General features: G+C 36.0%; 1 protein-coding gene across 9 annotated transcripts in view; it reads right to left on the reverse strand.

Annotated features, from left to right (window-relative positions):
- The window catches only part of GPATCH8 (G-patch domain containing 8), a 103,168-nt gene that overhangs the window by 54,548 nt on the left and 21,766 nt on the right, over window positions 1–26,854 (reverse strand). For 2 of the 9 annotated variants that reach the window (XM_045044732.1, XM_045044735.1), the window contains exons 2-5: window positions 20,922–20,996; window positions 19,876–19,910; window positions 14,908–14,925; window positions 12,492–12,564 (exon numbers count right to left, since the gene is read on the reverse strand). Coding sequence is in view for 2 of the 9 variants with exons in the window: in XM_003996988.6 (XP_003997037.2) it covers window positions 12,492–12,564; window positions 20,922–20,996 (148 nt within the window). In the remaining 7 variants the exon portion in view is untranslated. Of the gene's footprint in view, window positions 1–12,491; window positions 12,565–14,907; window positions 14,926–15,519; window positions 15,539–19,875; window positions 19,911–20,921; window positions 20,997–26,854 lie in introns of those variants that run through there. The other 7 variants (XM_045044731.1, XM_045044734.1, XM_003996988.6 and 4 more) reach the window with 5 other exon arrangements.

Below are 26,854 nucleotides of genomic sequence, written 5' to 3' on the forward strand. Positions count from 1 at the left end.
ATCACTAATACACTTTTTAAGTTTTTTTTTTTTTTGAGAGAGAGAACACACATGAGTGGGGAAGAGGTAGAGAGAGAGAGAGAGAGAGAGAGAGAGATAGAGAGAGAGAGAGAGAGGGAGGGAGGGAGGGAGGGAGGGAGGGAGGGAGGGAGGGAATCCCAAGCAGGTTCTGTGCTGTTAGCACAGAGCCTGATGTGGGGCTCCACCTCACAACTATGAGATCATGACCTGAGCCAAAATCAAGAGTTGGATGATTAACTGAATAAGCCACCCAGGCACCCCATCTTTGAACTCTTAAGACTTAGTACAAATCTGGCATATTCTAAGGATTCAATAAATTTATGCAGAATTAAAAAAGAAAACAGAGAACATGTAAATGCACAATTATTATCATTCAAAAGTTTATAGTCTAACGAGGGCTAAGAGACACAAAAACGCTATTTATATAAGAATATTAAAAGTGCTACAGGAGAGAAATATGAATAATACGGGAGAAAATTAGAGTAATAAGACAGAAGTTATAAAAACCAATAAACAACCATCCTTTAAAGTGCCCTAAGAAAAAAATACCACATTCACAGCTACCTGTGATTTTTTTTGGCCAGAATAACCACTACATGTTTCAATTCTGTAATACTTGCATTTGTCACCACCACTGTATCTCTCCAGAACAGAGAAGTGAGCCACCATATAGACTTTAAGTACATTATAGTATACTGATTAAAAGCATACTTTTGGCACCATTATTCTACCACTTATTTACTACCAGGTCTTGGGTAAAGCATGGCTCAGAATGTGAATTTTCTCATCTGAAACACAGGAACAATATCTACCTCAAAGAGCATTTAAATTAGAGAATCCATATGCAAGCACTCATTGAACACTTAATAAAATGCTAGTAGCTATTATAAAGGAGTATCACTAAACCCAGTGAACAAGGGCTTGCTAGTCAGATGCATGCATGAACTAACTGTACACTGTGCTTCTTGGTTGATGTTTTATCATCCTTCATACCAACATCATCTTCATTGCTATCACTCTAAGTCCTCATCATCTTATGCCGTGACAACTTTCTAAATGGTCTTCCATTCATCTTCAGGCATATCATGAACATTCTAGTACTTAAATTCCACCACAAATATCCTGGCTGGTATACTGGGAAGAAAATTAGGTCATAAATCAGAGAATTGGGGCTGGGTTTCAGCACTATTACAAAGACATTTTAAAACCCTAAGCCTAAATTAATTCCTCCATCTGTAAAATGAATTTTAGATAAAATTATCTTTAATATCTCTTTTTGTTATGAAAGTCTCTCCTCTGATCAAAAACTGCCTTTGGCTTACAAAATAAAGTTCTAGATTGGTATAGTATTAAAGACTCACATTCAGTGTGGGTAGTTAAGAGCATGGTTTTAGAGTGTGAAAAACCAAGGTTTGAATTCTGATACTGTTGTTTACGGTTGCTTATTCTTGGGTAACTTACTAAGCTTCTCTAAGCCTCAGTTTCTCCTCCTGCACACTGAAAATAACAATAATTATTTCACGGACTTGTAAGAATTAACTATTTAAGTGCTTGGCACATGGTAAACACTCAATAGGTATTTGATTTGTGCCTATTCAAACCACTTTCCTATCACTGCCTTCTACTTATGGTTTCCAAACTGCTTCTGGAGACCCAGGACTCTGCTTCAACCAAAACAACTGAGTCATCCACCCCCCCCCCTTTATCCTTTCAAAGTTTATTTATATAGGGGTGGGGCGGGGGGAAGGGGCAGAGACAGAGGGGAAAGAGAGAATCCCAAGCAGACTCCACACTCTCAGTGAAGAGCCTGATGCGGGGCTTGAACTCACAAACCGTGAGATCAGGACCTGAGCTGAAGTCTGACCCTTAACTGAGCCACCCAGGTGACCCCTGCCTTTATTATTAAGGTTCAACATCAAAAAAATACGTGGAGAGGTTCTTCTTTAAAAGAAAAAAAAAAAAAAGTAAAAAATCCACTGCTCTATGGGCATTCTCTACTCCAACCAGTCATGCCTACTCTTGGCCAACTGTAATCACCTTGTGTACACAAGTATTTCCTATCTTTAGTAATATCCATTCCTCCTTCCTCAAGACTTCACAGTGAAGTCTTCCCTAGTCATTCCTTCTTCTGAGGACTTACAGCATTTACTCTTTAAGATTTCCCGCATTTAACTCCGAAAATAAACAGCAAAGTCTAGGAGTAAGGGTAGTGTCTTTATAATATTATATATATTCATTATATGGTTTCTTGAACAAAGTATTCAATAATGTGCAAATAATTCCATGTAATTCTTCACCAGTTCCTCTTTTAATCTTCCTTTAAAAAAAAAAGTAATCTTCCTTGGGGTGCTGGATGGCTCAGTTGGTTAAGCTTCAGGTTTGGCTCAGGTCATGATCTTGCAGTACCCAAGTTCAAGCCCTGTGTCGGGCTCTGTGCTGACAGCTCAGAGTCTGGAGCCTGCTTTGGATTTTGTGTGTCTCCCTCTCTTTGCCCCTCTCCCACTCATGCTCTCTCTCTCAAAAATGAATTTTTTTTTACATTAAAAAAAAAGTAAAGTAATCTTCCTTGATAATGTCCAATCTGCTTCTGTAACTGGTTCACTCTATCTTTTCATAGTTTAAAAAAAAAAAGGGACGCGAATGATAAAATAGACTTCTGTAACTTATCTGTTCCAAATATTCATTTGAAAAACTTGCCACTTTTCTCCTGTTATTTTGCCACAAACTTAACATATATTTAATGTCTTATGATGTACCTTTTAAATGTGACAATCTCTATACTGAGACAAATAGTCTATACAGCAACTGAGCTCATGATCTCCTCTTCTCTCCCTAATCCCTCTTCCTTTTTAGTCTAGCCTTAAAACCCAGACCTCTTATTGCAGACTGCCAATTCTAATTTTATTTACTGAATGGGCTTCCTCTTTTGTTTATATTAATGAAATTTCATTCAGAAGGTCATAGGTTCTATAGAATCTGTATCTTACTAAATGTGATACATGAACTACTAAAAATTATGCTTGCTTTTGGCAACTGTGTAAAGACTGAGAAGATCATTTAATTAGCAGGAAAAAGAGGTAATTCAGCTACAGGCTCCTTCAGCTAGACCCACTTCAAGTATGACAATCCATACCTTTGTGATTTGGGGGAGCTACATGTCTTCCTCCCCCAACTACTCTTATTTTCAGTTATCAGCTTTTCCTGAGAAAGGCAAAGGTATACATAAAAAACCACTGATTTCAAAGTTGTGCTTATACTTGAATGGCAGAAACTCTAGCTGTATGCCCTTTCTAAAACTGTTTCTTCATTTATGAAATGAGTACACTAATACCTATATCATTAAGTGCAACATACAAAACATTTAGATTCTATATCAGTGTTTTGCATATAATGTGTACTCAATGTAATTTCCTTTTCCTAAAGGAAAATAAATTTCAAAAGTAAACTAACATAGAAAGATAGCAACTTAGATTTTACAAAGACCCTATCCATAAAATTTACCTATATCATTACAATATTAAAGGAAAATTTATGGAGGCGCCTGGCTGGCTCAGTCAGAAGAGCACATGACTCTTGATCTCAGGGTCATGAGTTCGAGCCCCACGTTGGGGGTACAGTTTACTTAAAATACAAAATAAAGGAAAGCTCGTTTTTCTCAATCAAAGAATGATTTTTCTTAGGAAGTTAGTGAAGTTTTAAAAGGTCAACCTTCTGGGGCACCTCGGTGGCTCCGTCAGTTAAGCATCTGACTCCTGGTTTTGGCTCAGATCATGATCTCACTGTTAATGGGATCAAGCCTCACGTCAAGCTCCTTGCAAATTGTGCAGAGCCTGTTTGGAATTCTCTCTCTGCCCCCACAATAAATAAATAAACACTAAAAAAATAAATAAATAAAGATCAACATTCTAATTTAACAATAAAGTCTAAATTATAACACTACATATTTCTGTTGTATTCAATCCAAGTCTAGTTTTCCTTCAGTCATAAAAGTAGTAATAACACTGTTATTACTAGGTAATATAGGCCCTACCCAACTATATTCATCATTTATTTGCTAACCGAAACTGCAAGCCAAAGGGGATGGCTGGCACATATATATAAAACCAAAGAAACACACCCTGCTCTACTCTGCTTTAATTCCGCCTACTCTTTTTCAAAATAATTTTCTGTATTTTTAAATAGCAATGGAAGTATACTGTATCAAATTTTAAAAGAATATAGTAAAAAGCCAAGCACCTGGGTGGCTCAGTCAGCTAAGCATCTGACTTCAGCTCAGGTCGTGATCTCACGGTTCGTGAGTTTGAGCCCCGTGTCAGGCTCTGTGCTGACAGCTCAGAGCCTGGAGCCTGCTTCTGCTCTGGATTCTGTGTCTCCCTCTTTCTCTGCCCCTCTCCCACTTGCTCGCTCTCTCTCTCTCTCTCTCTCTCTCAAAAATAAACATTGAAAAAAAAGAGAGAATACAGTGAAAAGTAACTCAGTTTCCCTTCAGAATCTACCTTTACAAGGATTTTTTTCTGCATAGTCAAGCAAATACGAACAAATATATAGGCAAATACAAACAAATATATAGTCATATCCCAGAGTGTGCCCATTTAAAGTTTCACAGTGGAACACCTTAGTTCATGGCTCTCGACACAGTATTTTTCAATCAAAGGTTTTGCACAGTAATATGTTTATATTTCATTCTCAAAAATCTAATTCAATATTTTTAAGAAAAAGACACATGAGAAATCTAGAAATACATTCCATATACACTAGAACTTTGGAGAAGCTTCTTACATATCAACAAAAGGGACAGACATGTTCCTACACAGAAAGCAACTGTTTGTTAACAACCATATTAATTATTTTGTAATAAAAAAGAAATGTGTAAGTATTTTATATCCCAACAACTTTCTTTTATTTTTATTTTTTTTTCAACGTTTATTTATTTTTGGGACAGAGAGAGACAGAGCATGAACGGGGGAGGGGCAGAGAGAGAGGGAGACACAGAATGGGAAACAGGCTCCAGGCTCTGAGCCATCAGCCCAGAGCCTGACGCGGGGCTCGAACTCACGGACCGCGAGATTGTGACCTGGCTGAAGTCGGATGCTCAACCGACTGCGCCACCCAGGCGCCCCCTCCAACAGCTTTCTTTTAATTCACAGATAGGCAGCTGTGTTTTTGAAAATTGGTTAGGGGTTGACGTGTAACTCATTTTAAATAATGTAAATAGGTGCTCAAGTAAAGCTTTCAAACAGATCATCTGATCTGGGAAACAAAATACTGATTTTAAGCAGGAGGCGTGTATCTATCAGTCTATATATGCACACACATATACACACACACATATGTATATATGTATATAACACAATCTATATATATCTATGTATATAACACCAATGATAGTTTTAACATATAGCACACACTGTTCTGTACCTTTTCTACTTAAGGTACCATGGAAATTGTTCTACACATACTGAATACATACTAATGTACTTCAATCATTTTAAAGCTGCATGGTTTCCCTTTATACAATTTCAGTGGTCTATTTCTTCAAATCCAAAATGGTCATTAACCATAAAACACATTTTATGTGCCACAAAAAAATTTAAAAGCTTCCAATTATAACTATAATGCCATTAAGAAGATGCATCTGATTTTATCTTTATTAAAATATGCAAAAAATGTCTTGGAATCAATAAAATATGGCCAACTGTTTCCAATCTTAAATTATCGTGAAATAATATAATAATCTCAATCATACATTATTTTGTGCATTTCAAAGAGTAACGAAGAACAGAAAATTAGAATTGCTGGCCCCAAGGAACCATGCATTTTAATCTTAAAGTAATTCAAATTGTTCTCTGCAGTGGTTTACCAATTTATATTGTCATTGGCTATGATGCAAATACCTGTTTTCCCAAAATATGACCAGGCTAATTTTTTTTAACCTTTCCAAAGCAAAAGTGAAAAACTGTATTTGTGGTTACAAATGCATATTTCTAAAAATACATAGATGAATAATTAGATAAAGAATATTTCTATTATAAGAAGGACTGAAAATATTTTCATACACTTAAAGGTCATTTGCATTATTTTCCTATAAACAGTGTTCATATCATATCCCCTTTTCTCTTTAGGTAGTAAGTTCTTTTAGGTAATAAACACATGAAGGACATTTTTCCTTTGTCTATAAGGAGATATTGCAAATATTTCCCCCAGTTTGTTACTTGTTTTTTCTTTTTTATTTGCAATGAAATAGTAAAATGTATCCTTTTTAAAGACTTCTGGGCTTGCAGTTAAATCTAGAAAAAATGTTCTCATTCCAACATTATTTCTTTTTTTAATTTTTTAAGTTTATTTATTTATTTTGAGAGGGGCAGAGACAGCATGAGTGGAGGAAGGGCAGCTAGAGAGGGAGAGAGGGAATCCCAAGCAGGCTCTTTGCTGCCAGCACAGAGCTCAACGTGGGGCTCGAACCCACAAAGCCATGAGATCATGACCTGAGCCGAAACCAAAAGTTGAACACTTAACCACCTGAGCCACCCAGGCACCCCTATTATTATTATTTTTAAGTAGGCTTCATGCCCAGCACAGAGCCCAACACATAGCTTGAACTCATGACCCTGAGATCAAGACATGAGCTGAGATCAAGAATCAGACATTTAACCGAGTGAGCCACCCAGGCGCCCCATCAAAAATTATTATTTTTAAAATAATAATTATCTCATTGCTCACCCTAGTGATCCTAAGATTTTTTTAACATTTAAATATTTTATTCATCTGGAATATATGTTGGGGTAAGAAATGACAGTGTGGATCCAACGTCTTGTTTCTGAGTTGCTATCCAGTTTTCCCAATGCCACAGTTTAGTGATTGGGACTGTTAGGTATTGTAAATTAGGCTCAGAAGTGGCAAAAACTAAAGACCTCAGAATCATTGAAAAATACACGAAAATTAGGGGTTTAGGGACCCTAAAATGCACACAGCATTAAAAACACAGATCCAGGAGTCAGTTATCTAGCACAGAGTGAGCACATATAAGAACCATATTGTAAATTCTGGGAAATCGCAACAAGACGGGGCTTCTGAATTTATGGTTTTTATGACCATAAATTTAGGTTTATTAAGACTTCTTAAAGGTGGGTGTCTGGTTGACTCAGTCGATGGAGCTTGTGACTCTTGATCTCAGGGTTGTGAGTTTGAGCCCCACGTTGGGTAGACAGATTACTTAAAAATAAAGTCTGCTGGACGGGTTAAGTGTCTGACTTGGCTCAGGTCATGATCTCACAGTTCATGGGTTCAAGCTCTGCAGCGGGCTCTGTGCTGGCAGTTCAGAGTCTGCTTGAGATTCTCTCTGTCTCCTTCTCTCTTTGCCCCTCCCCCACTGTGCTCTCTCCCCCCAAAATAAATAAACTTAAAAAAATCATCTTTACAAAAATTAACAGGGGCGCCTGGGTGGCTCAGTTGGTTAAGTGTCCAACTTCAGCTCTGGTCTGTGAGTTCGAGCCCCACGCCAGGCTCTGTGCTGACAGCTCAGAGCCCAGAGCCTGCTTCAGATTCTGTGTCTGCCTCTCTCTCTCTGCCTCTCCCCCACTGACGCTCTGTCTCTCAAAAATGAATAAACGTTAAAAAGTCGGGGCGCCTGGGTGGCGCAGTTGGTTAAGCGTCCGACTTCAGCCAGGTCACGATCTCGCGGTCTGTGAGTTCGAGCCCCGCGTCAGGCTCTGGGCTGATGGCTCAGAGCCTGGAGCCTGTTTCCCATTCTGTGTCTCCCTCTCTCTCTGCCCCTCCCCCGTTCATGCTCTGTCTCTTTCTGTCCCAAAAATAAATAAACGTTGAAAAAAAAATTTTTTTTAATAAAAAAAAGTAAAAATAATAATAAACTTTAAAAAAAAGGAAAAAGACCTAAAGATGGATAATCTCCAATTTAGTTAAAATATCTAAATATACACAAGAGATATTAATAGCAATAAACATTTATACAGCATTTTATAGTTTTTATAAAGTGACTTCACTTAATTTACTTCATCCCCATTAACTGTGAGAAAATGAGCAGAGATTTTAATTCCCATTTATTGGACCAAAAAAAATTCAGTGATGGTAACTTGTCCCTTTACTTAAAGTTAGTGGCAGAGCCAAACTCTTATCTGTATCTTATATATTTTTTTTAACGTTTATTTATTTTTTGAGACAGAGAGAGACAGAGCATGAACAGGGGAGGGGCAGAGAGAGAGGGAGACACAGAATCAAAAGCAGGCTCCAGGCTCTGAGCCATCAGCCCAGAGCCCGACACGGGGCCCGATCCCACGGACCGCGAGATCGTGACCTGAGCTGAAGTCGGACGCTTAACCGACTGAGCCACCCAGGTGCCCCTGTATCTTATATTTCTAAATGCTGCTCACACCTCCTTCACATCCTACACCAAGTACTTTTACAAAAAACTAGACAAAAATCCCTACCTTCGAGGAACTTGGAGTGATTTGTCCATTATATATTCAGATTGATCACATACTTAATTCTAAGTATGGAAAGAATACATAAAAGTATAAAACGTAGACCCTGGCTTCAAGAAATCTTCAAAGGTCTACAGCAGTTTAAAAAAGCAAGACTTGGGATACCTGGATAGCTCAGTCAGTTAAGCGCCCAAATTTTGATTTTGGCTCAGGTCATGATCTCACGGCTAGGGAGTTCAAGCCCCACCTTGGGCTCCATGCTGACAGTGTGGAGCCTGCAAGTCTTGGGGAACAGGACAATGTCTTACCTACTTTGTCCATGGTGTGCTATGCTTATTTACAGCCTGAATAGCTCAGTAAATATTTGTTGGATGTCTGTTATTGATTGAATCTTCTAGACAGGGTGAGATATGAAAGAGTATCAGACCCCATCCATTTTTCCCACAGGCTGAACTTTTGTTTATGATTTAAAAAAAAAAAAAAGCAGCCAAACCATCAAAAAGCACCTAGACAATGTAACAAAGTTTAGGTACTCCACTTCTAGGCTACACCTACTGACTAAACATTTCACGGCAAAATAAAGATTTTGAACTACATTTCATTTCAAAGCTGCCACAGGGAACCTGGGTGGCTCCGTTGGTTAAACATCCAACTCTTGATCTCGGCTGGGATCGTGATCTCACAGTTCACGGGATCAAGCCCGAGTCAGGGTCCACACTGACAGAGCAGAGCCTGCTTGGGATTCTCTCTTCCTCTTTCTCTGCCCCTCCCCCACTTGTGCTTACTCTCTCTCTTAAAATAAAATAAAACCTTAAAAAAAAAAAAAAAGAAAAGCTGCTAGAAGGTTATAAAACAATTTCAAGAACCAAATCTAATCCAACTTCCACAAAATACAACTATCATTCACTGTTGCTTTATTCCAATTTAAATACATCCTCTGCCTCTATAATAAGCAATGCTCCATAATATCTCTCATCAACAGGTCTTTGTATTGTTCCCTTCAGACACCTTATCAACATATCTTTTCCACTATAAGTCTTTTTTTTGTTTTTAACAATTTTTTTAATGTTTTCTTAAATTTATTTTTGGGAGAGAGAGGGGCAGAGAGAAAAAGAGAGGTAGACACAGAATCCAAAGGAGGCTCCATGCTCTGAGCCGTCCACGCAGAGCCTGACGTGGTGCTCGAATCCACAAACCACGAGACCATGACCTGACCCGAAGTCGGACGCTCAACTGACTGAGCCACCCAGGCAACCCCAAGTCTTTTTTTTTTTTCTAAACCACTAACAATCACTTATCTGCCATACACAATAAAAGTCCTTTTTAAAGTTCTTTTCTAATTTTTGAAATATTTTAATACTAAGGGAGAATAAATGGTAATAATACATAAAATTCAAGTACAAAAATAAACCCAATTTACAAAGTACAATTTTCTATCCTGCCACAGATAATCTCATTCTAGAGTCAGCATACCCTATTCCCCAATCTATATAGTAACAAGATAGTTGCACTGTAGCCTCCAAGGACTGACATTCTTTGTAAAAACCTTGGATGGGTTGAAATCATTTATAAACATTAAAAAAATCTATAGAGATGAGGCTTAAATTTTAGTGGATGGTTGCATGTTAAAGATGTTAGAGCCCTAAAAGCAAATAAAAAGGAGAACTGAAAGGATTTACAAAGCTATGAGCCCAGAAATTACATGCAGTGACTAGTCTATAAAATACTAAAAAGGCATTTTCATTTTCATCAGATCACGAGGACTTTCTTCAGTGGTTATCTATAGCAAAGGTTTGGTACAATGAAAACAATCTGTCATGAATGACCTCAACATGCCATAAATGTAGCTACATTCTAGGTCAGATCATGTGGGTATTACAGAAAGAACTATGCAAGAGAAACATGCACACTGATGAATCTAACACTAAAAAAATAAAGAGCCATTGACAAGACAATTAAACTTGGCCTTTAACGTTGGCAACAGAATAAGGTTCCATTCTTTTCAAGAGTAAAGATACTGTACCAGCCATTCAAAACAGATGGGCCTTACACAACAATGTGGATTTAGTTAACACTACTAAACTGTTCACTTAAAAATGGTTAAGATGGTAATTTTATGTTATGTGTTTTCTATCACCCTTGAAAAGAAAAAAAGGGATGGGCTTCAAATTCCCCTTATATTTTAGATGAATAAAGGACTTATGAGTTATTGAATGCTTATTATATGTCTGCAACCATGGAGATGGAGTTAAAATATGGATAAAACCTAATTCCTCTTTTCAAAGAGCTCAAAGATAAAAACAGAACCAAAATTCTAAATATTCTTAAGTGCTCGCTTCGGCAGCACATATACTAAATATTCTTAAAATAAAATTAAATTTTTCCATCACCCTAAAACAAGTGAGTATCCAATTACTTCTCCTTTCTTAAAGCCACTCTTTCTCACTCTTCCTTTGCTAGGTGTACTTTAAAACTCTGATGCTTACAAATGAAAAATTCTGGGATTCAAACAGATTTGCTAGCTCCTATGGAATGCCCCCAAATTCTACTCCCTTGTGTGCCTGAACAAAAAAAAAGAATCAACAATGCTCCTGGGAATCTCTGAATAGGAGGGTAAATATAATAGAGAAAGATCAAATGCAGTCTTGAGACCATCCTCTGAGCAATCACCTGCATTCAATTCAACCCCACACTCACAACTACATAACCTACTGGGGCAAATTTTATCCTTTCAGTCCTGATTACCCGTACCCTTCCTCTGGACTCTTACAAATCCATGGGCTACACCATACAAATAAGTGGCTCTTAATTATAGACAGCTCTTTGTATCAACTGCAATGAGTTCCTGTGCCACCAGAAAACAAGTTTAAAGATAATCAAATCTTTTTCCTACCCCCCAAAATAGGTTAGTGCTTATTAATAAATACTAATTTGAAATATATTTATTAAGCATCTCCTTTCTGTCACCACTAAATAGAACTTGTAGAATTATCATTTAAAAAGCAAACGTTTTTAAAGACTAGAACATTCTGCTTAACGCCCTGACCTATCCCCTTTAACACACACACTGGAATTGGCTAGATTCCCATTCCCATTGTAGAAATCTATTTCCAAAAATCAAAGAATTAGTCAACAGAAGCACACCTCTCCCCCAAAGATCCCCTTATATGAGACCCTCCGTGACCAGAAGTAGAAGTGCATCATTTCCATCATTTCTGAGGCAGTGTTCACAGAACACTACCGAGAATAGTAAGTAGCTCTCGAACATGAGGGACCTAAAAGGTAAATGAAGCTGGGTTTCCAACTAGCAAGAACTCAAAAGCAGAAATATTAGTATTTTTGTTTTTACTGGAATGATTAAAGAAAAATGAACGCAATGGAAACAAAACCATATATTTTCCAGAGCCTCAAAAGCAGAAATATTAGTATTTTGTTTTTACCCAAATGATTACTATAGTTAAAAGAAAAATGAATGCAATGGAAATCAAGCCATGTATTTTCCAGAGCCTAATATGAACCTGAGAAATGACCTCTCTGCTCAGAAAGCCCTAGGAAACAATCCTCTGCTTTCATCTTACATTTCATATGGGTTAATTCTTCTCTCTACTACTACATGGGTTCTGACCATAGAGAAAAAGAGCCAGGGCAATCACCAGCTTCAGGGAGAATTCAGAAGGGCAAAAATTAAATTCTGCCACTGAATGGTTCCCTTTATAATACTGAAGCCACAATACAATATTGCTAAATGACACACCCCCATCAAAAAAATTAAAACCAATTGAGCCATACACACACAATATGTTTGACCTGAAAGTATTCATGACACAGCAGCTTACTCTTGCAACTTATGGTCTTAATAGTGACTTAAAATACAGTTACAGGAAAAATATAGACTATTCTAGGGGAGAAAAGGCGGGGGGGAAAGCCCAAACACTTTTTTCTTAAAAAGATAATAAATATATTCAGGTATAAGATCAAATCAGAAACATTGTTTTCTTTCTTTCTTTCTTTTTGTACATTTAAAAAACTTACCCTGAAGAGATTTTCCCAATCCCTGGCCCAGCTTCCACCCATGTTTCTGGAGTAAGCGATGTCCAATATTATCCTGACAGACAGAACAGAGAGACAAACCAAAAATATTCCAATAATATATTCTTCCCTTCCTAGTGACATTTAAACAGGTGATGAGCAAGAGATAATTCTACATATATGCATGCAAAAAAGTGCTAATAATAGGGTAAATGTGCCCAATAAAAGGGGCATTAATGTAAAAAGAAATGCTGGCCAGTATTTTATATGGGAAGAACATAGGGGTGAGGGTCCTTTCTGATGGTGTGCTGGGCAACTTTTGTACATAACACTTTAAAAAGGAGAAAAAGGGGAAGGGGGAAAAGGGGGAAGAATACATTTATGAAATTTAAAACTAACATTAAAAAGCATAAAATCAAGGTACTTATACAATCATATCCACCACCTAGACAGCACCACTTGAAGTTTGTTTTTTTGTTTTAAAGAAAATCTACATTGTGTTTAGTTATTTTGCTTATGTGTCAGGCTTTCATGATACAAAGTAAGTTGTAAGTGTAAGACTGCCCCACCACTAGAAATGAAAACACAATCAGAGCAAAATCCAGGCTAGACTTGATTGGTTTTTTTAATATATATGTATATATATATATATATATAAAATATAAATATTTAACTAGCATGCAGCCAATATTAAACTGAAAAAACAGTGAGGTTAGTAAAACAAGAAATTAAATTGATTAAACAGAAAAATAAAATGAGCTCAAGCACAGACTGAGTGATGCATTTCAACATGTAATCTAACAAAAATGCTAAAATGTTAGAATGAAACAGGCCTAGCAATAAGTTAACAGTAAAGAACCATTAGTGCATGTAGGGGGAAAAACCAATATACATAATGTCTCATCTTCCTAGGAGCACACCAGAAAAGGCATTTCAATGAAAACTGTACATAAAGACACCAGAAACAACAATTAATGTCAGCTTTGAAGGGTTCAAGGTCTTAGAAGTCTCTGCATATCTTTGTCCCATTCGCTTTTTACAAACGTCGTGAAATATGAAGACAAAACTAAAATAACCATTAACTACGTCAGATAAAATGCTGCTATACTCCTCCAAAGAGAAACATTTTAAAATTATAAACACAAAGTGTTCTATATGCATTAAAATGTAATTTACAGTAGTAACCTAGTTATCACCATTTGAAAATAATCTCATTATTTCCTGAAATCAATCTATAAAGCTAAAGCCATAAATCTTATTTAAAACCAAACATCTCCTATTAAACTGCTTTTTATCTTCTAGTTCCATATTCAATGATAAAATGTTCTTTAGAATTATAGAAGAAAACAATTAATTTTACTGTTATCTTTTCTGACAATAAGTTATAAGAGAAAGGTTAAGCCTTCCAACGTTCTGTTTTGAGGTGGTGGGGGGACAATTTCCTTCCACAAGTTTATGACAGCAGGCAAACTGAAAAACTCAGCTGAGCAACTGATTATTTACTGATCAGGGCAGAATAAAGATCAGGATACCTTTTTAAAAACAAAAATGAGGCAAACAATAATGGAAAATTTGTTTCTAAAAAAGAAGAGGAAGAAGAAGGAGAGGAGGAGGAGGAAGGGGAAAATAATCTGTTCCTAAAACAAAAGATACTACTGTTTTAAACATATATAGGGGCGCCCAGGTGGCAAAGTCCGTTGAGTGACTCTTGATTTTGGCTCAGGTCATCATGATCCCAGGGTCGTGGGATAGAGCCCTGAACTGGGCTCCATGCTTGGGGTTTTCTCTCCCTCTCTTCCCTCTGCCCCTCTCCCCCACTTGTGTGCGCGCTCTCTCTCTCTCTCTCTCTCTCTCTCTCTAAAATAAATAAATGAAACAAAAGGTCACTAGAAATTACTTTTTCCCAGGAACTAAATTAGAAAATGCCATGGTTATGTATAATCTGAGGCGGTAACTTCCATATTACTAGACATCACAAAAACTTAAAAACAAATGATAAAGTCTTACTATAAGCAATGTTAGCAGAAAATGAAAAAGAGGACTTTATTATACTATTATGAATATAAACTTACCTGTACATAAAATCCTTACTTTATATCATAACTCTTACATCTGAAGAACTATAGGACACGGATAGCAGAATGACTCTAAGGTTATATAGTTGACTAAATTATCATTTAATCTTTTAATAGGCTAATGTTATAACTCTACTTGGCACAAAGATTTAGGATATTAAACCATGCTGACAAAAATTGTTGCTCCCTTTTTTTATTTAAGAAAATTCAATCTTTGGCTAAGTGGAGATGAGACATTATGCTGACTGTGTTATATTATGAATGCACTAAAATAAACAGACAGATGAAGCAGTATGCTATTTCCAAAAGCAGTGCAAGTGGAGTGAAAGCATTTCCATACGAACCTGGCTTTAAAAACTGGGCTGTCAAAAGAACAGTTAAATGTAACACAAAGTAAGAAACTGTCCAATCACTAATGGTCGTTTTTTTTTTTTTTTGTCTTGTTTTCAATTCACTGCTTGCAATTAATGTATTTATTAAAGAAGAGTGAAAGCATAAGTAAATTCACGAGTCAAGACCAGCTGAGAGATTCAAGAGCAGCGTGTTGTGACTGACAACAGTGAAAGGAAAAGCAAATGTTAAAGGGAGAGGAAGAAAAAAGAAAACTTTAGGATTATACACATTAGCACCACTTTTACAAAACCACTCAAGATAGCTGTCACCTTCTCAAAAAAAAAAAAAAAAAAAAAGCAAGCTGATACAAAATGGTAGTGGCATTTTTCAAACTTTAGATGAAAGCTGTCCTTTAATTAACTCTACTTTCCTAAGTATGGATAAGGAATGAAATGTCAGGGTCTGTATTAAAATTAATATGCCACTTTATGTCCTTATGATTATAACAAAGGCAACAGAAACAACAGACATACCTCCCAGAACCTCTTCCCCTCACCAACCTCAGAGATTAAGTGAATGACTAATAACAGAAAATCTGGACCTTTCCTATCATTCCAGACTACCTGCTTTTGTAGGAAAAAAGGCAGCTCTGTGACTCTGCAGAAAGGGCTAGTATTCAGTATGGTCCCTTTTCCTACCAAAAAAAGAAAAAAAGTTTTATAAACACTTGTCAAAAATTCAATAGGCTTAGGGATGATGGGTAACACAAGGGAAGGCACACCAAAATACCTCACAACAAAGTACAACAAAATAGCCTTGCCTATCCCTGAAATGATCAAAATGTTCACTGAACAGTCACTGTGAAAGAACAAGGGAGTCACTCATAAGCCTATGAAAATAATAATCTACTCTGTTTGGAGTTGTGATTTTGCAAATTATTCCCATGGATGTTATTTATAACAGTAAATTGGAGTAATTTAAAGCCCAAACAGGTAATCTAGACATTATGAGGGTAACAAGAACTAAATTTACCTCTGAAGTAAATTTACTATTTAACAATTTACTATTTCAGTCACTATAGTCGTAACTAAAAAACCTTTGTTTTTTATTTTAAAATATAATTCAACCTCAAACTTTATATTTTAATTTCGTAGAACCAAAAGTAAGTAATTGAAAAAAACTTTTTAACACTGTCTGGTTTATAACTAATAAATGGGCATGACAATGACAGGCTGTTTATAAATTAAATGCACATGGAAGAACTGCAGGGAAATTCTACCCATCTTACCTACCTACCTACCTATTTAAGTAAACTCTACTCCCAATGTGGGGCTTGAACTCACGACCCCAAGATCAAGATTCTCACGCTCTACCAACAGAGCATGAACAAGCCAGGTGCCCCAAGACAAATACTAATTTTAAATTAATTGATAAAGCAACTAAACTTTGCCCAAGGGAAACAGGCAAACAAACTAGTTTTCCACTTGATTCACAGAGTTCCCACAAGCTATTTGTTACTCTATGTTCTTAAGACCAAAATGGTGGCAGCGTGGCATTTTCTTTGGTTAGGCATGAAGTTCTTTAATTCTGGTCAAACCACAAAGCTGAGCTGAAAACTCGAACTTTTTTACACCTAGATTACCTCAATTGGCCTTTTTTTTCCTATTTCTAAACTTAAATATATAATTAAAATGCTACATTTTTACCCTCTGTTCCCTTCTTTTACATGTGTAAGAAAGGAAAATATAATTTTTAAATGGGAAAATCTTTGAAAGAAATGTAAGTATTATAAACTATCAACATGCTAAAACACAATACCAGAAAAAACAAAAACAACAACAAAAAAAGCCTCATTATTGTTTCAGCCATTCCTCAACATTTTTACTTATTAACTATCAACTAGAAATTTTCCCAAGTTTTCTCTGCTCTATAAAGCTGTATTCTGTCATAGTAACAATGATCATTTTGGCAATAGCACCACCAATCTGTACAATGGGAGCCTGCCAAAACATAGATTAAAATTTATTGTATGAGGCTGATTCCAGTTTTTATAGCAGGAAATAGAATATTCTGTCTCCAGAGAAAACTGTATTACAATTATGTCAGTGACTGGATATTAACTCCACAATGAATTTTGTTTTAGTTGACAGCCACATTCAATTTACACCATTTGCCCATTTTCAACAGTGACAAAAATGGTAGGTCTCTTGAGTGGATTGTAAGCTTTGCTGATTGTGTATTAAAGACTCTATAAGCAAAAACCAAATGCTACTAGGTGAACCCATGCAAACAACAAGTTGTAAAAATTCCCGAAACAAAAAATCTATAGCTCACTACAGATGACACAATGAAGACTAGAGAGAAAAGCCATATAGTAATGCTACACCATTCAGCTCCAAGAAGCACATTATTTATAGTGCAGTCCACATATGGTCACTGCTAAATGTCAAATCAGCAGTCTTATAGTTACAGTTTGGAACTAGTGGAGTCCACAGATCTAAACAGATATGCAACATGAACTCAATTATACATATACTTCTAAATCCCAAGAGAAGCAAAGTAAACATCAGCAACTGGAGTTTGAAAACTTACATTAATTTTTAAAAACCTCTCAGTCAACCTAACAACTATAAAGACAGGATTTTATTCAGGTAGAACAAAGACCAACTAATGGCTGATGGGTAGTTTTACTTCCAACTGCAACAGTGACAACATATTTTACTATGATGTAGGTGTTTTGCCTTCTGTATAGCTGTAATCATGCCCCCATCTCACCTCTCATATTGTATGACAAAGGTCATAAAAAACCATATATCATAAATCACACCAAACAGTTCTTCGAACTATGGTGGAATTCTAAAGTGAGCTTTGGCTTTAGACTTAAGGTTTGCTTTCTAAATACTTTGTCGTTAAAAAATGTAGAGGATATAATGGCTGTGACCTAAAAAAATCATGAAACAGTAACTTAAAATTCACGTTCTATAAAGTTGTTTTTCTTTTTGTAATAAGGGAAAACATCAATACTTTCCATCTTCTCTGTAATTCAGATAATCAAGTTGTCTGGCAATTCTTTCATAATTTTCTTAGAACAGTTTTATTTTTGACCAAAAATTTCATTGAAAGATATTTGGTTGACTGAAATAAAGCAGGGGAAATAAAACTTTGCAACAAAGATTATGAAATACTTTACAAATGCTGGATTTTGAGGTGTTTTCAACACTTCCTGACTGAAACTGAAATGTGGATCATCTATCTCACCAACAAGTCTAGGCTTCAGAAGTTTACTAAAGCATAATGCATTATTGAATCTTTGTACTTGAGTCTTTGTATTTCATTCCCCATCTTGCCAGTTTACAACAAATTTACCCTATTACCAAAGGAAAAGACCTTAATCCTATACTCACAATAACCCTTCACACAGGCATATTTCTTGGCACAAACCTGTGCAGAGATTTCCACGGTTACCAGCTGCTGCAGATTACCTTTGTTTAAAAAAAAAAAATGACTAGACCTTTAGCTCCTGCAGTGATCTGTAGACTCCCAAAGCTGCATATTTCCAGCCACTTTTGAGTTGCATGCTGTAGCAAAACAGTCAGCACCTCTCAATAGATATTGCTGCAGAGAAAGATTTTAATTCAGCAGAGACTCTTTCTATGTGTGAAAAGCAATGCCATTTCCCCCTAAGAACAAGAGAGCTCAATATAGCCAGCCAGTGATATAATATATATTTATTTGGTGGGAATTCCTTAGATGATAGGGTTCTTCCCTTTGGAGGGGAGGGGGAGATTGATACCGCACTACCAACTTTCACGCCAATTGTTTTAGTAAAAGTTTCCTTAAAACCTTTAAAAACTTTCAATTTGTTCCCAAGTGATTCATAAGAGAAATAAAATCCTTCCTGTCTTGTGTGTCCCACTTCTACCTAAAGCAATGTAGGCTATGAAGCTCCTCCTCCTATTACCTAAACTACCACAACGCAAATAATATTTATTTATGTTTCAGGAGTAAATTTTCATTAGAGATATAATTGATTAATATACATCTCTGAACATACACTTATTTATTAAAAAAATTAAATATCCAGTCTGAGCACTATGTCATTCACTATTTTAAGTGGAGAAGATAATATGATTCAATAAATAAGGCATATTATCAATTCCACTCCTACTCTTTGAGATTCCCCAACAATGATCACTCAGACAGTCTTCTGATAGCATTCTTTCTATGACATATGCTAGAAAAAATCCTGGACAGTGTGAGAGGAAAAATAGCATTAGTCTCACATGCCGAAGGAATGAATTTTCCAAAAACCTTAAAATACAGCCCTAAAATGCTTTAAAAATGTTAAATATTATTTACTTTAGAGCTTTTTAAAAATCTTTTGAGTATAGTAATAATGAATACTAAGCTGCAAATTTAGTCTAATTAAATTCCCTACTACTGTTGAATCAGAGTACCCACAGATTTATACCTTATTTAAGAATATTAATCATGTACCTTGTAGATATGGTACTTGGGTCTTGCTTCTGACAACTATCTGTTCTTAAACTATGACCCAAAGAGACATTTAAATAAAATGAAAAAATTAAATCATTTTTCAAGTACAAAATGCTAGCTTAGCCAGCCTACAGACTTCATTATAAAATTCTGCCTTGTGGTAATTCCCAAGATGACATAGAACAAGGCACAAACTTCAGTGATTTTTAACTTAGCAATGTGGGCTTGGCATTTTATCCTCAAGTCAAAATACAAGATTGGGCTTTCAGCTCAAGATCAGATGTGAATTCTCCCTCTGCAGCATTATCACATGCGTCATCAATTACTGCCATGCCTAAGTCTAGCATCATGCCAGCACATTAAGACAGAAGGTACTATATGCAGTGTTCACTGGACCAGAAGAACAGAAATAAGAAGGGGAGGTGGGGGAGAAAGAAACCCTAGAGAAGAAATTAAAAAAAGGCAGACCGTGCAATACAAACCAGATCATGGCTGCTTAGCTAATATGGGCCAACTGCTGTGGAAGAAAAATGTCGAACACCCCAAGTTGTGTAAATTTCTGTAAACATCTAAACACACACACAAACACACACACAACACCAACCTAATTAGGAACATAAATATATGTTGATCCTTTACTATGTTATAGTTTTGAAAATAAAAGCTATAAGTTAAAATGTCTGTGCTCTCTAAACTGTCTTGTTTTCCTGAGGGAGGAGAAGAAGCTAGTGTTTCTTAAAGAAGAAGGGAGATGTCTTCACTGCTATTAAGATTAAGACTTCCTCTTCGATCATTTTCACTCAAGTTTACCAATAACTCACTGAGACCCTAATTAAATATGTATACTTAAGCACAAATATTAAATACTGACAATACTGACAAGTTTAGACATTTTAACAATGCACTGTGTAATTTAAAAATAAAGAGCTTTTCAAAATGAAAATGATGTTCAAAAATTAAGATTTTTTAAAAAAATTAAGAGCCAGGAAAATAAATCTCCTTGTTCTATTGCTTTATATCAACATCCAAAACTAAGTCATGTAAAGGGATAGAAAGAATCAGCTTTTCACAAAAACCAGACATCTCTTAAGCTACCAAATTTATCATGTTTCGTAAGTGTCTGGTAAATATATTAGTCCTTAACTATTCCTAATGGAACATTTCACACGTAATTGTGCTGCCAAGGAAAGGTGTAGCTTTTAAAGGATCAAAATACATTTTACTCCTTTATTCAATTTACAAAAACACTAAACTTTAACTTGCTATCTTTAACAGAATATCAGTATGGGCCAAAATGATATTTTCCATCAAATTCTAAGTGGTTTCTAGATCTTTCAGACTGATTTCCCAAAATATTAAATATTAGATAACATCCCAAATTCTATTTGATTACTGTAGGGCATGCAAGAAAACAGCTCTAAACTGTACTATAACTTATTAATAAGTTTAAATTCATTCACATCAAGTGTCACACGAACACTACCTAACTAACTATGACCCAAAATTAAGCACTGATCTATAGGCTTACCGATTCTATAGGCTTGTCAAGTGATGCTTGTTCAATTTCCAAATGTCCTTCTTCATACTGATCAAAGTGATTACCCTGAAAAAACAAGACTACAGTTATTTTTCAAAAGTAATAAATGCCAAAATATGAATAATCTAATCCAGCTAGGAGTTATTTTTAACTTTTCATTCTTTTTCAGTAGACAATCAAAACTGTGCCACAATTTCAGACTTTTCTAAATCTATAAAAAAACCAATTTATTAGAAGTCTAGGCCTAGTAATAGGAATTCTCCCTTTGATAAACATTGAAATTGCTAACTAAAATACTATCGACCATTTGGGATTATCAACTCCTTATCTGACTGATGATATCATGGAGACTCCAGAATCTTAAAAATGTCTGGGTGGCTCAGTGGGTTGAGTGTCACTCTTGGTTTTGGCTCAGGTCATGATCTCACTGTTCGTGAGTTGAGCCCCACGTCGGGCTCTGTACTGACAGTGTGGAGCCTGCTTGGGATTCTCGGTCTCTGCCCCTCCTGTGCATGCTCTCTCTCTCAAAATAAATATATAAACAAACAAACAAAAAAGCCATGTTTTTTAGCTTTTCATAAACAATCTTGTACTAAAGAAGATAAATCATAATAGAAGAATGCAAACAAAAATCTGTTATAATACTGTTCAATGGTGGTAACATTGCTTTTAAATTAAAACTGCTAAAACATTGGACTTTTTTTTTTAATTTTTTTTTTTTCCAACGTTTATTTATTTTGGGGACAGAGAGAGACAGAGCATGAACGGGGGAGGGGCAGAGAGAGAGGGAGACACAGAATCGGAAACAGGCTCCAGGCTCTGAGCTGTCAGCCCAGAGCCCGACGCGGGGCTCAAACTCACGGACCGCGAGATCGTGACCTGGCTGAAGTCGGACGCTTAACCGACTGCGCCACCCAGGCGCTCCTAAAACATTGGACTTTAAATCAAGTTGCTAACTCCCAAGTTTCAAAGAATCTAAAAACACAATCTCTTGACACAGTATTCTAAATACAGCTATTCCTCAAATGATCTGCCAAGAGAGATAAACATGTCTGTATAATGCCATATTTGACCATAAGCAAGCAGTCACTGCAACCAGAGTAAGTCAAAAGAGTTCAACTGAGGATAGGAGGAGACAACTAGGAAGTTCTCTCTAATCATGGTTTTCTCTGATCTCCCTACTCTATTAGCAAATAATAGCTCATAATTTGGCTTTAAAACAGAATACCAACTTTCTGGTTCCCTTTATGTTACAAAATAGAGGGCGTGATGATTTGTAAATCCTGAATTGACCTAAATCAAAAGAGGAAAGACTTCAGTCTAGCCTATGTTAATCCAATGTGTGGAGTGGTAGAACAACTTGAATGTTAACAAAAAATTATTTTACTTTTTCAAGGTAAAATTTTACTTGAATAAATCTTAACCATAGAGATCCTAAACATATAATTTGCCACACTGTATCAAAACTACTAGGTTACTTATTTCCTTCATCAGACTGTAAAGTCCTTAAGAACAAGAACTAAATATTGTTTACCTCTTATAACCCTAAAACTTAACTCGGTGGCTAAACATTAGAGAACAATTAGGCGCTAAAATTGTGTGGTAGTGATGAAAAAGTTCTGGAATTAGACAGTGGTGGTGATAATGGTTGTACAACATTGTTAATATACTTAATGCCATTGAATTGTATACTTTAAAATAATTAAAATGGTAACTTGTATGTTGTATGTATCTTAGCACAATAAAAATGATAAAAATAAAATTGTGTAGTAGAGTATACCCAAAAGAAGAAAGGAGTAACAGGACAGGAATAGGTTTTCCAAAGACAAAAAGCAAATCTTAAAAATTGAGGAGCAGGCATTCCAAGAATGAGGAAAAGCAGAGGTGCCAGGGTGGCTCAGTCAGTTAAGCATCTGACTTGGTTTTGGCTCAGGTCATGACCTCACAGTTTTGTGGGTTCAAGCCCCACATTGGGCCCTGCGCTAATAGCACAGAACCTCCTTGGGATTCTCTCTCTCCCCTACCTCTCTGCCCCTCCCACATTGGCACTGTCTCTATCTCTGTCAAAAAATAAATAAAACTTTTTTTTAAAATGAGGAAAAGCAATCATCAACAAATACTAAAAATGAAAAATAGGTACAATCTCTAAAAGTCTCTCTTAATCTCCAATATTTTGTCCAACAATCTCTTTAACACTTGCCTCTTATTTTAACTTCTAAAGCAACATTTAAAAGTTTAGAAACAATTACTTGTTTCTACCACTACCGCTATTGGTGTTAATACCAACAATAACTGGATACTATTTTGAAAGTAAATCTTTACAGTATTAAACTTAGGACAACCATGTTTGTTTGTTTGCTTGATTTACTTATTTTTGAGAGGGCACGAAGGGGCAGAGAGAGAAAAAGAGAGGATCCCAAGCAGGCTCTATGCTGTCATTGCAGAACCCGACACGGGGCTCAAACTCACAACTCTGAAGTCAAGACCTGAGCCAAGATCAAGAGTCAGACGCTCAAGTGACTAAGCCACCCAGGTGCCCCATGCTTTACAAATTGCTAAAACTAGCTGCCTAAGTTGTCAAATCATTTTGGATCTATCACACACAATACAAAACAGGATTAATAATATAGTTTGAGTCCAGAAAAAGACCCATATATTTATGAATAACTGATCTTCAACAAAGATGCAAAGACAATTCAATAGAGAAATAATAGCATTTTCAATAAATGGCATAGAATTCGGTATCCATATGCAAAAAAAAAAAAAAAAAGAAAGAAAGAAAAGAAATGAGCCTCAATCCATACTGCACACAATAAAAATTTTTTTAAAAATGTATCGCAGACCTAAATATAAAACCTAAAATTACAAGCTTTTCTAGAAGGAAATACATAGAAGAAAATCTTTGTAACCTTGGGCTAGACAAAGCTTTCTTAAGCTACACTGCCAAAAGCACAATCTATAAAAGAAAAAAATTGAAGAACTGGGCTGCAAGGCGCCTGGGTGGTTCAGTCAGTTAAGTGTCCAACTTTTGATCTCAGCTCAGGTCTTGACCTCAAGGTTGTGAGTTCAAGCCCCCCAAGTGGGCTCCACACTGGGCACACAGCCTACACTTATTAAAACAAACAAACAAACAAACAAACAAACAAACAAAACTGGGCTGGGAGAAAGTATTCACAACTCTCATATCTCATAAAGGATTTGTATTTCTAAAATATACAATAAACTTTCTAAACACAGTAATAAGAAAACCCAATTTTTCATGTGGGCAAAGATTTAACAGACTTCACCAAAGATGACACATAGATGGCAAGTAAACACTCAACATCATTACTAGGGAAATACAAACTAAAACCACAAGATAATACCACTACACATCTATTAAAATAGCTTTTTTTTTTTTTAAAGTTTATTTATTTATTTTGAGAGAAAGAGAGAACACAAGCTGGGGAGGGACAGAGAGGAGAGACAGAATCCCAAGCAGGCTCCGCGCCATCAGTGCAGAGCCCAACATGGGGCTCAGACTCACAAACTGTGAGATCATGACCTGAGCTGAGATCAAGAGTAAGACACTTAAGCAACTGCACCATGCAGTTGCCCCTCTATTAAAACAGCTTAAAACAACAACAAAAAAAAACAAAACAACTAACAAGTGCTGCAGAAATTGCATGGAAACTCTCATAGGTTGTTGGTGGGGTGTAAAATGGTACAGACACTTCAGAAAACAGTTTGGCAGGTTCTTATAAAATTAAACACACACTGAACAAACAATCCATCAATTCCGTCCCTGGGTATTTGTCCACATAGAAGGAAAACCTGTGTTCACAGAAAATCCTGTCTTGTGAATGTATGGAAACCAATCAAATGTCCCTCAACTGAGAAATAGATTAAAATACTATGATACACCCATTCAATGAACCATTCTTCACCAATAAAAAGAAACTACTCATATAAGCAGTAACACTTCGAATGCATTACGCTAAGTGAAAGAAGCCATACTCAAAAGTCATTGTATAATTCCATTTATATGGCATTCTGGAATAGGCAAAACCAGAGGAAAGAAAACTGATCAGCAGTTGCCAGGAGCTATATACTGATTACACTGGTGACTACACTATATTTTGTTAAAATTCGGAGAACTGTACACTAAAATGAATTACCCGGTATCTTAATCATACTTTTTTTTTTAATAAAAAAGGAAAAAGCCAATATTTCTACATCTCCCCCCTTAAAAATACTTTTTTAAGCATTAAGAAAGTTTAAATCCTATTGTGTAAACACATGGTGATGGTTACAGGAATCTATACATGTTTTAAAATTTATAGAACTAAACACCAAAATAGAAGTCATTATTACTGTACAACTTATTAAATAAAAATAAACTAAAAAATATGCATAGACAGCTCTAGAATACATAAGAAGCTGACACTAGCGGTGAACTCTGAGAAAACTGGGTGCTTAAGAGACAAGAGATGAGAAGGAGGCTCTTTTGTTGTTTTAAATGTTTATTTTTGAGAGAGAGAGAGAGAAAGAGCACAAATAAAGAGGGGCAGAGAGAGAGGGAGACACGGAATCTGAAGCAGGCTCCAGGCTCTGAGCTGTCAGCAGAGAGCCCCATGTGTGGGGCTCGAACTCAGGAACCATGAGATCATGACCTGAGCTGAAGTCAGACACTTGACCACTGAGCCACCCAAGTGCCCCTGCGAGGCTCTGTTTTTAACTGCGTGTTTTTTCCTTTTGAATTTTATACTTAAATTCCCTAATACTCAAATACTCTAATAGAAATCATAAATATTTTGTATTTAATAGAAATCACAACCATTTTGTATTTATCTTTGAATGCTTAACGAATGCCATTCAAAATAAATTTCTGATGAATTTATTTTAAAATGTTTAACACATTTTAAAGTGGTGTTGATTCAAAAATATTAACTTTAATTTTAAATGTTTAAGCATAAACATAAAATGAAATCATGATTTCCAATTGAATATTTGAAACTTTTTTTAAAAAGCTTATACATCAGGGGCACTTGGGTGACTCAAGTCAGTTAAGCATCTGACTCTTGGTCTCAGTTCAGGTCATAATCTCACAGTTCGTGGGTTTGAGCCCCAAGTCAGGCTCTGCACTGACAGAGCCTGGGATTCTCTCTCTCTGCCCCTCTCTCCCTCCCTCCCCCCAAATAAATAAATAAGCTTGAAAAAGAAAAAAAAAAAAGCTTATACATCAGACATAACAGGCTATAAGCTCAGCTCCTTTTTTTTTTTTTGCCAGTCTTCTCAGTTATTGACACCAGAGTTGCTTTTCTGCTGCTGAGAGGTTGATTATTTAAAAAAAAAAAAAAAAAAAGACATCGACTAATCATCCACAATGTAATCCCAACTGTAATACATTTCAATTTTAAAAAACTAATTAGTTTAAATAGAAAAAATTAATAATCATGAAAGACACCAAACTATGTGAACTCAGAAATTTTTAATATAATTTATTCACAAATTGGTTTCCATACAACACCCTGTGCTCATCCCAACAAGTGTCCTCCTCAATGCCCATCACCCACTCTCCCCTTGCTCCCATCTTGAACTCAGAAGTTTAAAAATGATAACCAAATGATCTTTTCAATGAAACCAACAAATATGTACATTAAAAAATACAAATACTCTGCTGGTGTAACTAATTCACCATCTAAATTAGATACTGTTTAGAAGAACTCAGGAACTCATTTTTAACAGTTTACTCCCATGGTCTTGCTAAACAGTACATTTGTACCAGCTATCTTTTGAGTACCTATTAATAAGTATCAGGAACTGTGTGCTTCACAGGCATGATCTCAATCCTCTGAATGATCCAACAAGGTAGGTATCATTATTTCCATTTTCAGATGAAGAATTCAGGGGTGTAAGTATAAAATCTACTCACTTAAATAGTA

Source organism: Felis catus, chromosome E1 (genome assembly GCF_018350175.1).
Source record: "Felis catus isolate Fca126 chromosome E1, F.catus_Fca126_mat1.0, whole genome shotgun sequence".
NCBI lineage: Eukaryota > Metazoa > Chordata > Mammalia > Carnivora > Felidae > Felis > Felis catus.